Source organism: Eumetopias jubatus, unplaced genomic scaffold (genome assembly GCF_037043125.1).
Source record: "Eumetopias jubatus isolate StellerSeaLion01/CBP00866 unplaced genomic scaffold, mEumJub1_p1.0 scaffold_17, whole genome shotgun sequence".
NCBI lineage: Eukaryota > Metazoa > Chordata > Mammalia > Carnivora > Otariidae > Eumetopias > Eumetopias jubatus.
The window spans coordinates 33,816,724-33,828,763 of NW_028274823.1; the positions used below are offsets into that span (position 1 = coordinate 33,816,724).

At 39.6% G+C, this 12,040-nt stretch overlaps 1 protein-coding gene across 2 annotated transcripts in view; it reads right to left on the reverse strand.

The window, feature by feature from the left end:
* Positions 1 to 808: 808 nt before the first annotated feature.
* LOC114205328 (cytochrome P450 2C41) overlaps positions 809 to 12,040 on the reverse strand; it is a 32,902-nt gene continuing 21,670 nt past the window's right edge. For both annotated transcript variants that reach the window (XM_028098724.2, XM_028098727.1), the window contains 4 exons: positions 10,212 to 10,353; positions 9,867 to 10,054; positions 3,160 to 3,301; positions 809 to 990 (listed from right to left, as the gene is read on the reverse strand). In XM_028098724.2, the coding sequence (XP_027954525.1) occupies positions 809 to 990; positions 3,160 to 3,301; positions 9,867 to 10,054; positions 10,212 to 10,353 (654 nt within the window). The remainder of the gene's footprint in view (positions 991 to 3,159; positions 3,302 to 9,866; positions 10,055 to 10,211; positions 10,354 to 12,040) is intronic.

Genomic DNA, 12,040 nt, shown 5'->3' on the forward strand with positions numbered 1-12,040 from the left:
GGATTATTCCTTCCCCCCAATGCTGAAATTCTATTACCTGGCTCCTGGACACAACTCTTCTCACTTTTAAATCCAAACCTCAAGTAACTGTAGGTGACACTGAGCCAAGAGAGCTTTCCTGCCCTCTCCTCCTTTGCCCCTCTCTGTGCTTATCATTATGAGGACGGCATGGCGTGGCCTCTCTGGACTCTATTTTCTTCCATATCTTACCTGTATTATGCCAAAAAGGAAAGTCTAAGAACTGACTCAGCAAATAATAAGGCTTTCCATTTACAACATGCAGAGGACAAATGACTGTGTGTTAGTGTATACTAATCATTTGGTTTGGTTTCACGGTGATAACATGGTAATAGCTCAATCTTAGATAAGTATATGTAGTGGCAAATACAAGTGTCATAGAGTATAAACAACAGCACAGCATGTGTACAATGAAATTCTGGAAACTTCCCTCTTTTTTTTTTTTAAAGATTTTATTTATTTGAGAGAGTGAGCGAACGAGAGAGCGAGCACAAGCCGGAGAGGAGCAGAGGGAGAGGGAGAAGCAGACTCCCCACTGAGTGGGGCTCGGTCACAGGACTCCAGGATCGTGACCTGAACTGAAGGCAGACATCTAACCAACAGAGCCACCCAGGCACCCTGGAAACTTTCCTTTAATGGAGGTGGGATGTTCACTGGGTATGGAGAGAATGGGGAAATAGGAGATGAGGTCAGAGAGTGCATCCCCAGCAGTGAGAAGGAGGTGAATGATGCCCAGAGGAGGAGGAGCTACAGACGCCAGCACAGGGGCAGGCAGATGGTCTGCCCTTCCTCACATGGGAATGAAGCAGAGCTGGTAGGGGGGTGGGTTATGGCCAAACCCACTGGTAATTGGGGTGGTATCAATGTCCTTTGGGTCGACCAGAGATTTCAGGGTAAATTTCTGTAAAATGGTGGTCAGGAATAAAAACAGCTCCATTCGGGCCAGTCCTTCTCCCACACATTGTCGTTTTCCTGAAAATAACAAACACAAGGGATCTGTTCCTTGAACACTATGTTTCAAACTGCAACAAGAAGTATGTCAAAATAAGTGTCTGATGAATGACTGAACTGATGGAGAGCCGGAAGGAAGGTTAGAGGGGCAGATGGATAGAAGGGTGGAAATGCTTGCTATTCACCTAGTGTCTTGACAGGAACCCTTCATTCAACAAATATCTATTGAGTATCAGGCCTACATCAAGCATTCATTATGTATTTCCACATTACAACTGTTCTCTTCACATTTCCAGTTTCCATACATCTTTGTAGAAACACACGCACTTGTCCAAGTGTTTTGGAGGGAGAAGGACTAAGAGAAGGGAACTCATATATCTATGTCGAAGATTTTTTTTCCTTCATGTGATTTCAAAAGCACATGTCTAAATGTGTCACTCTCTCACTTTAAAATATTCAGTGTGTCCCTGATCTGTCTTATGAGGTGAGGTCAAGTGGGTTGAACTGGCCCTCCACATTCTGTACCCAGTCTGACTTTCCCTATCCCTCCTTCCATTCTCCATACTCTCTACTCTCAGGTTCTAGCCATACCCAATCTTCATCAATCTCCAACACACCATGACATTTCCAGCTTTATCTCATGCTGCTTCCTTTGGTTAAGGTGCACTCCTCTTACACTTCTTTCAGGACCTAAGTCTCATGTCTTTTCCTCTCCATAATCCCTATGATCCCCTCTGGCAGTAGAGTCTTGCCTTCTCTGGGTTTCCTCAGCATCTTGTTCACTCTTCAGTTAAAGCATAGATGCTCACCTTGAATCATAGTTTTCTGTTTCTTCCTTTTACTACCATGCCAAAATGTGCATCCCTTGTAGGGAAGGCTCAGGCCTTGACATCTGGGTATGTACAGTGCAAGACCCAAAGCAGGCATCAAAAGCCATCAGATAAATGAAGAGGACTCCAGCACCAGAGACTCAGCACACACTACAGATGTGGAGACGCAACATCCAGGACACATGATCGGTGCCTTGGAACCACCGCAGGGCATCTGACACTTTCCCAAGGTTTCCTTGATGCCATGGTTAGTTGGCAGATTCCGACCTCCTCCATCTAGAGCAATGTCCTGCTCCTATGGCCCACTTTGTAAAAGTCTTCTCTTCTCCCCCCGCCCCCGTCCCCGTGAGGCAGCTCAAATTCCCTTTCGGCTGTTGGAACGTTGCTTATTCCAGTATAAACTCCGCCTCCCTGTGGAGTATGAGTGAGCAGGAAGCAGGCAGCTTCCTCTTCTGGTCTCTTGAGCAGCCTGGGCTTTCCTCTCCCACAACGCTAGTCTAATGATCTGCTTACTAACCTGCTTCCCTAACTAGAGTGTTACCCCTTTGGTGTCCGTGCTGTGCTGGTGGATGCCTGTCATCCCAGAGCTCACTCTGGGGAGTGAGGGATGTCATATAGAAGGTAACTTTTTTTTTAAAGATTGTATTTATTTATTTGAGAGAGAGTACGAGTGGAAGGCAGGGGAGGGCAGAGGGACAAGCAGGTTCCCACTGAGCAGGGAGCTTGAGGCAAGGCTTAATACCAGGACCCTTAGATCATGACCTGAGCCAAAGTCAGACACCTAACCGACTGAGCCACCCAGGCGCCCCACAGAGAAGACATTTAAGCCCCGCAACAGGATCCCTGCCCGGTGGGAATCTGCTTGTCCCTTTGCCTGCCCCCCACCCCCTGACCCCCATCCCCCACCCCGCTCAGCAGGGAGCCTGCTTCTCCTTCTCCCTCTGCCACTCCCCTTGCTTGTGCCTCTCTCTCTCTCTCAAATAAATAATTTTTTAAAAAAGATACTTAACTCAAGGTTGAAGAGTTATATACCTTTCTCATGGCCAGTGAGTAAAGTCTAAATGAGTTTCATCTGCTGCTAAGAGAAGCTCTTGGTAGCTCAGGGATATATCTAGAGGCAGAATTCAATGAACCTATTCTCTAACTTTCTCACTTTGGAAGAACTGGGTCACCCAGCCAAAGTTCCAATAATGACGATGTATGCTGAGTGGGGGAAAGTGCATGGGCATTAGGAGTGATGCTTTTGGTCATGGACAAAGAACAATTCTACCCACCCCAGAGCAGGCACCATGTAAGTTTCAACTGATCCCCCCAAAATATTTTGTCCCCTTCAGCACCTAAGGAATTTAATTTTTATTACCTGTTGAGAAAGCCATGAAGTGGTCACTCTTCTTAAAGTTACCGCTATCATCCAGGAAGTGGGCAGGGTCAAATATCTCTGGGTTGGGGTATTCTTGGTCATCATGGAGCACAGAAGTCAGTGATATTAATATGGTTGTGCCCTGGAATGAACAGATGAAGATAAACTGGGTTATAAAGAAGTTGTAGAGCTGGAAGAAATGTGGCAAATCACTTAGTTCATCTTTTGATCTTTATGTGAGGAATCCCTTCCAAAGAAGGGCAGTGGCATTTCCAGCCAGATAGACCAAGTAATAAACAGGGGTGAGATTAAGGCCAGTGCTAGTCAGGATGCTAACGCGGCTTCCAATACGGTCTGAATCCCCTCCACTGATCACAATGTTTGGACACTTGTATCTGTCTCACTCCCAGCTCTATTTCATCACTTCGGTTTTCATACATCTCACGTGGATTATGGTTTAAAATGGAAGCATCTAGGGGTGCCTGGGTAGCTCAGTCAGTTGAGTGTCCCACTCTTAGTTTCAGCTTAAGTTGTGATCTCAGGGTGGTAAGATGGAGCCCCATTTCGGGCTCCACAGAGTCTGCTTGGGACCCTCTCTCTCCCTCTGCCTCTCCCTTTGCTCTTCCTCCTGCTCGTGCTCTCTCTGTCAAATAAATAAAATCTTATAAATAGATAAATAAATAAATAAATAAATAAATAAATAAACAAACAAACAAATAAAATGGAAGCCTCTGTTGGCTCTTGAAAAGTCAGGAGTATTTGGAATCTGTTCCTAGAGCTTTTAAAAACAGAGGTTTGATCTGGTTTGAAATGACCCTGGTGGAGCACCCGGCTGGCTCAGTCAGTAGAACATGAGACTTTTGATCTTGAAGTTGTGCATTCACACCCCATACTGGGCATAGAGGTTACCTAAAAAAATGACTGGCAAATCTATGCAGACAGAAACAGATTAGTGGTTGTCAGGGGCTGGAGGGAGGGAGAGAGAAAGGGAGGAAGGAGTGGGGAATGACTGCTTGATGGGTAAGGGATCTCCTTTTGGACTGATGAAAATGTTCTGGAACTAGACAGCATCTATGGCTGCACAACAGTGACTGTACTAAGCTTCATTGAACTGTGCACTTAAAATACCTAAATGGTAACTTTTAGGTTCTGTATATTTTACCACAGTAAAAAAGGAAAATTTGGGGCACCTGAGTGGCTCAGTTTGGTTAAGTGACTGCCTTTGGCTCAGGTCATGATCCCAGAGTTCCAGGGTCAAGTCCCACACCGGGCTCCCCACTCAGCGGGGAGTCTGCTTCTCCTTCTGACCCTCTCCCTTCTCATGCTCTCACTCTCTCTCTCTCAAATAAATAAAATCTTAAATAAAAAAAAGAAAATTTGCTCAAGAGAAAAAAATGACTTCTTAGATAATATGACAAATACACTAACAAGTAATGAGTATTTATCTTTGGGATGCAATTTGTTTCTCTTAATTTACAAAAGGGGTGGCACCTGGGTGGCTTGGTTAGTTGGATGTCCAAATTTGGTTTCACCTTGGGTCATGATCTCAGGGTCGTGGGATCGAGCACCATGTTGGGTACCATGCTCAGCATGGAGTCTGCTTGTCCCTCTCCCTTTGATCCTCCCCCCACTTGCACACTCTCTCTCACTCTCTCTCAAATAATTTCTTTTAGTGGGGGGGCAGGCACCGGGTAGCTCAGTCAGTTAAGCATCTGACTCTTGATTTAGGCACAGGTCATGATCTCAGGGTGGTGAGATTGAGCCCTATATTGGGCTCCACTCTCAGCAGGAAGTCTGCTTGAGATTCTCTCTCTCTCCTCTCCCCTCTCCCCACTCATCTTCTGTCTCTCTAAAATAAATAAATAAATAACATCTTTACAAAAATAAAAATGTGGGGGAACTCTTTGTTATAGATGAATCCTAGCTATACATAGATACACACACACAAACATGCCCCAATAATAAAATTTAAAAACTTGTCATTTTTATCAAGTAAAGATCATTAATTAATGCTAAAACTGTTGGATCAATGATTTGGGAAACAGGATTTTTACAAGGTCTTAAAGTACCATGCCACAGATTTTTTTTATTAATTACCTATGAAAAATAGAACCCCAACAACAGAGAATTAGGGCAGATATCTCCTTCATAAGTGAGTACCTTAGCATCACCAATAATGGTACAAATTGATATTATACGTCTCCAGCCAAAATGTGATGTAGTGGGACATACACAACATCACCTATGTAATTTTTTTCCCCAAAACACAGAACTGAAATCTAATCTCAAAAACAAAAACAAAAACCACACCAAACCAGACTGAGGAATATTCTACATAACAACTGTCCTGGACTCTTCAAAACTGTCAGTGTATTGAAATGAAACAAATAAAGGAAACGTAACTGTTCTTTATAAAAAGGGCCTAAAGGGACAGATAATAAAATTATATACTTATTCCTTGATTAGCTACTAGATGCCCCCTCAAAAAAAGCTATAAAAGAGTATCTTAGGATACATGAAAAAATGTAATTACAGGCTATATGTTAGATAAAATTATTGTATAGATGATAATTCCTTGAGTGTGAATGCTGTTATTGCTGTGCAGAAAGCCCTCATTCCTAGAAGACACATACTGAAGTATTTAGGAGTGAGGTAGATTGATGGACATAGGGAGATATGCACTTAGTATATAGATGTATACACATTTTCATATATATTATTTATATATACATAAAACATTACATAGTCATTGTGTGTGTGTGTTTAAAGACTATTTAGATTTTTTACTTTTTTAAATTAAAAATTGGAAGGAAACTCCATCCTCTAAGTTTATCATATTTAAGGTCTATAATTTTGTTTTCAAAATTGCCTTATATATTTTAAGACAAGTAGTATGTGAAAATGTTACTTTAAGATTTAAAAAGCTAGTATATTTTCAAGAAGTGATGCTGGGACAAGCGGATGTCCATAACAAAAAAAAGTACAATTCCTACTTCACACTATAAGTAAAAATGAACTTTAAATGGGTCACAGACCTAAATAGAAAAGCTAAGAGTGTAAGACTTGTAGAAGGAAACATAAGGGCAAATATTTGGGAACTTGTGTTGGCAACAAATTTTTCAGATAGGACACAAAAGCACAAGTCAAAAGAGAAAAAAATTGATAAATTGGACTCCATCAAAATTCAAAACTTCTGCTCTTTGAAAGACATTCTTTGAAAACTAAAGAAAGGGAAGAAAAAAAACACCCCAACAGATTGAGAGTGAATGTTAGCAACACCTACACGTGATACAAGATTGCATGCAAAATATATAAAGGATTGCAATAATTAAATAAGGCAAATGACCCAATAAAAAATAGGAATAATAATTCCAGCAAACACTACAAAAGAATATATATGAGTAGTCAATCAGCACATGAAAAGAAGCGAAACATCATTATCCATCCAGAAAAGAGAAGTAAAACAAAATGTGGTATCACCACACAACCCCTTCTAGTAACTAAAATTTAAAAAGACCAACCAGGGAAAGTGGTGGAGGGGGCCTAGAACAACTGGAACTCTCATACATTGCTAGTGGGAAAGTAAAATGTCACAGCCACATTTAGAAAACAGTTTGACGGTTTTTTTTTTATAAACAGTTAAGCAAAGTCCCCCTCCTAAGCATTGACCCAAAAGAAAACAAAATTTATGTCCACACTAAAATCTGTATGCAAATGTTCATAGCACCTTTATTCAAATGGCCCAAAACTGTAAACAACCCAAATATCCATCCATCAGTGAATGGATAAACAATTTGTGGCACTCGATATGATGAAAACTACTCATCAAAACAAGCAACAAACTAATGGTACATGTGATAACAAAGATAAATCTCAAACACATTCCGTCACATAAAAAAGACGTTATATTGATTACAAAGGCTTATATTGATTACAAATTATACTACTTTTATGTCACATTCCATTATGTTGCATTCTTTAAAAGGCAATACCATAGAACCAAAAGTACATCACTGGTTACCAAGGGTTGAAACTGGGGGAGGTGGATTGACTGTAAAAGGAGAATGAGGGAAATTTTTGAGATGATAGAAATGTTTTATATCTTAGTTGTAGTGCTAGTTACATGACATCACATATTGATCAAAACTTACTAGACTTTACCCTTAAAAATATGAATTTTATTTGGTATAACTTATTGTTTCTGTATATTGTCTCTGTTCCTTTCTGGCCTGTTACTTTTGGGCTCTATCTTTGTGTAAAGGATCCCTTTTAACATTTAATATTTCTTGCAGGCCTGGTTTAGTGCTCACAAATTCTTTTAGTTTCTGTTTGTCCTGGAAGGTTTTTATCACTCCTTCTATTTTGAATGACAGCCTAACTGGATAAAATATTCTTGGCTGCATATTTTTCTAATTTAGCACCCCGAATATATCATGCCAGTCCTTTCTGGCCTGCCAGGTCTCTGTGGAGAGGTCTGCTGCCAGTCTAATGTTTCTACCCTTGTAGACCTCTTGTCCCGAGCTGCTTTCAGGATTTACTCTTTGTCTCTGAGATTTGCAAGTTTCACTATCATATGCAGGATGTTGACCTATTTCTGTTGATTTTGAGGGGGCTTCTCTGTGCCTCCTGGACTTGAATGCCTGTTTCCTTCCCCAGATTAGGGAAGTTCTCCACTCTAATTTGCTCCAATATATCTTCTGCCCCTCTCTCTCTCTTTCTCTCTCCCCCTTTCCTCTTCTTCTGGGATCCCAATTATTCTAATATTGTTTCGCTTTATGGTATCACTTCACTTGAATTCTCCCCTCGTGATCCAGTAGTTGTTTATCTCTCTTTTTCTCAGCTTCTTTATTTGCCATCATTTGGTCTTCTATGTCACTAATTCTCTCTTCTGCTTCATTTATCCTAGCAGTTAGAGCCTCCATTTTTTATTACATCTCATTAATAGCCTATTTGATTTCAACTTGATTAGATTTTAGTTCTTTTCTTTCTCTAGAAAGGGCTTCTCTACTGTCTTCTATGCTTTTTTCAAGCCCTGCTAGTATCTTTAAATTGCCATTCTGAACTCTGGTTCTGACATCTTACTTATGACCATACTGATTAGGTCCCTGGCAGTCAGTACTGCCTCTTGTTCTCTTCTTTGACGTGAGGTTTTCTGTCTTGTCATTCTTGCAGAAAGTGGTCGCTTTTCTATTTGTAGAGTTGTACCTATTCTTTTGGGTCTCCGGTTGAGTTCGCAGGTGTTCAGAATGATTTTATAGCTATCTAGCTGAATTCCTGGGACCAGACGAAACTAAGGTCTCCTACTCCTCTGCCATCTTGGACTATCTCTCTTCAAAGCTGTTTTTTCAACCATTTCAAAGTTATATGTAGGAGGACTATTTTAGCCTCTCCTTATTTTTCTACTTCAGCCCATAAAATATGAACATTCGTCTTCCTGAAAGATTAAGTACACAATCCTTCATCTGAAACCCCTGGGGCCTAATGCGTTTTCAAATTCAGAATTGTTTGACTCGTTAGAAAAATATTATGATGTATATACCATAAATTTTAAAATACTCCCAATAATGTGGTATCATATAATCAAACACATTGATACTATTTTTTTTTTTTTTTTTTAGATTTTAAGTAATCTCTACACCCAACGTGGGGCTTAAATTTACAAACCCAAGATCAAGAGTTGCAGCTCTACTGACTGAGCCAGCAGTTTGCCCTCACATTGATATTTCTTTAGTAAAACATGAATAGTCACACAAAGAGGCATCAATAAGGAATAAAAATAGGTTTATTTCAGTTTAAGTAAGGTTTTGGTCATCGAATGAAATTGCAGCAAACATATTTATTTTTATTTTCTAAATTTTTAGTATTGCAGAATTAAGGATGGTTTTAAGGTAAGGATTTAAGTATTAAAGAGAAAAACCTTAGATCAGTCCTATCCAATACAATGGCCTTGGGTGATCCACGGTTACTTAGATTGAAATTAAAGCTAATTGTAAGTATATAAAATTTAAAGTTTAAATATTAATTATTAAAACAAAAATTAAACCAGATCACAGAACTGTGTACGTGGAAATTATAAACCCATAAATTATTAACAATGATAAGTGAATTTGTAAATGTTGCTAGATATAAAGTCATCAAAATAAAAAAAAATCAATTATATTTCCATATACCAAAAAAGTAAAAAGGCATTTAAAAAAATTATACAATTTATAATAACATAAAAAATATCATTTATCTAGGAAAAACCTAAAAGATGTACAAGCCGCTGCACTGAAAACAATATTGAAAAAATTAAAGAAAGCCCAAATAAATTGGGGGAATATACCATATCCGTGAATTGAAAGATTCAACATTCCAACATGTCAATTCTTTTCAAATTAATTTACTATCACCCTGATAAAAACCATTGCCAAGTGCTTTGGATAACTGACAAATTGATACTAAAATTTATTTGGAAATGTAAATAGCTAAGCGAAGCCAAAACAATATTAAAGAAATAGAACAAATCTGGAAGATTTACACAGCCTGATATCAAAACCTATCATAAAAATGTATAGCCTCAAACTGGAAACAGCACAAAATCCATCAAGCTGCCACATGTATGATTTTTGCATTCTCTCATCCATATTGGTAGAGGATTGAAACCATACTGTGAATATGAGAACTTAAAGAGCACCGAAGTTAGGTGTAGGAGAAACACATCTTACCTTGGGGATGACATAGTTTCTGAATTTAATGTCACGGGTCACTGCATGAGGCAGGCTGTTTGGAACAAGGTCAATGTATCTCTGGATCTCATGTAATACTGCATTCGTGTAGGGCATGCGGCTCCTGTCCCGCATGCAAGGGGTCTGGTGTCTGCCAATTACATGGTCAATCTCTTCCTGGACTTTAGCTGATAAAACACAAATGAGACTGATGAAAAAAGAAACAAATGCATATACATTTACATGCCAATTCAGGTTATATGAACACTTTGAAGGTGTTCCAACATCATTATAAACATCAGTTATATGTCCAGAAGTATACCCTGCCCTCCATGCTGGCCATACCTGTGATTTTTGGGTGCTTCAGCAGGAGCAGGAGACCATATCGTAGGGTGGTGCTTGTTGTCCCTGTCCCAGCTGCAAACAAATCAGCTGCAGTATTTGTCAAGTTCTCAGAAGTAAACTCCAACTGCTCATTGTATTTTTCCTAGGAATTATTTGGTGCAATTATTTGCTGCTTTGCCAACATATGTAATTACAATAAATCTAAAATAACACATTGTTATAAAGTTAATCAAACTTAGAAACTGGAGAGTGCAGTGTTAAAATAACAACAACTGTACGGTATGGCAAACTGTATGGATTAGTTGACCCAATATTCATTTCCTATTCCCTTACCCATTGCTTGCCTACAAATTCCATTTCCTACCCTCTTTTGCACCTACACTGGCCAACAACTGATTTCTTACCAATGGCCTATTTTTTCCCTAAAGATTTTAATCTATTTATTTGAGAGAGAGCATGAGAGAGCGAGCACATGAGTTGGGGGAGGGGAGAGGGAGAAGCAGACTCCCCACTGAGCAGGGAGTCCGATGTGGGGTTCGATCCCAGGACCCTGGGATAATGACCGGTGCTGAAGGCAGCTGCTTAACCAACTAAGCCACCTAAGCGTCCCCAATGGCCTACTGATGTCACTTTCTTTCCTTCTGCTTACTACATGTCTACACAGATATGTTGATGGAAGCACTGTAGACATCATCTTGAAACATGATGAACATGAAGCCTACACAGTAATAATGCTAAAGAAAAATGGAAGGCACCCGAGTCCATGATACTTCAGGGCTACTGTACAAGTCCTGGACTGCCTGCCCAACATGAGATTCTCTGTACCTGAGATAAATAAACCCACTATTTCTTTAAAACATTGTTAACTGGGTTTTCTCTTGTTGGTAGGCAAACCAATCCTAACTGATAGAAATGAGTAAATTAGGGCTGTATCTTAAAAAATGGTATAAGCCAGGATCAAGAGTTTGCAATTCTCTTCTTCTGTTACAGAATTTATGTGGATTCTATATTCCCTAAAAACTCATTATGAAGTTGAAAATGTGCAAAAGCTAACATGGCAGCACATCCTAGAACAGATTGTAGTGAGAATGGATTTACAAAGACAAAAGGGGGCCAGCCGCTACGGTATTCTAGATGTAAGGCGGGAAGCAGTTTGGTCTAGGAAACAAGTGCAGGAATTAATGCAGACACACAAAGAGAAGAAATATTACAGACATGAAGACAGAAAGTTTGGGCATTAACTGCCCATAAGGGATGAAGGAGACTGTAGGAGTAAGGCAAATGCTGAGAATAAGAGACTGACTGAATAGAGATCTCATAAATTTTACGTGGGGAGAATAAAAGCACCTCACAAGGGCAACTAACTTAAGTTGGTTTAAGATAAGGGTGACACAAAATTGAAAACAATGGGGTCACTTGAAATACTGACTATGCAGGTCACTAAAATACAAAACAAAAACAAAAACAAAAAAACCTTCCTATCCAGTCCTCTAGGCCAACATTAGTTTAATAAGGTTCTTACAATCCCCAAGTGACCTGTGGCATGCCTAACATATCATCAACTCCATTAAGACAGGCTTAATCTCAGTAGCTGTACTTGCTAGACCCACTGGTAACATCAACGTCACACACTTTTCTAACCTTTCCAACCCAAAATTACTCTAAGGCCAGGAAAAAGAGTAGGGCACTTATAAACCATTATTAGCATTTCTATCTGTTGAAGTGAATTTGAAGAATCAGTGCTTACATACACATAGCTCATCAATTTTAGCCAATTTTATGCCTAAGTTTTCTTCTAAGAGTTTTATATTTTTAGCTCTTACATTTAG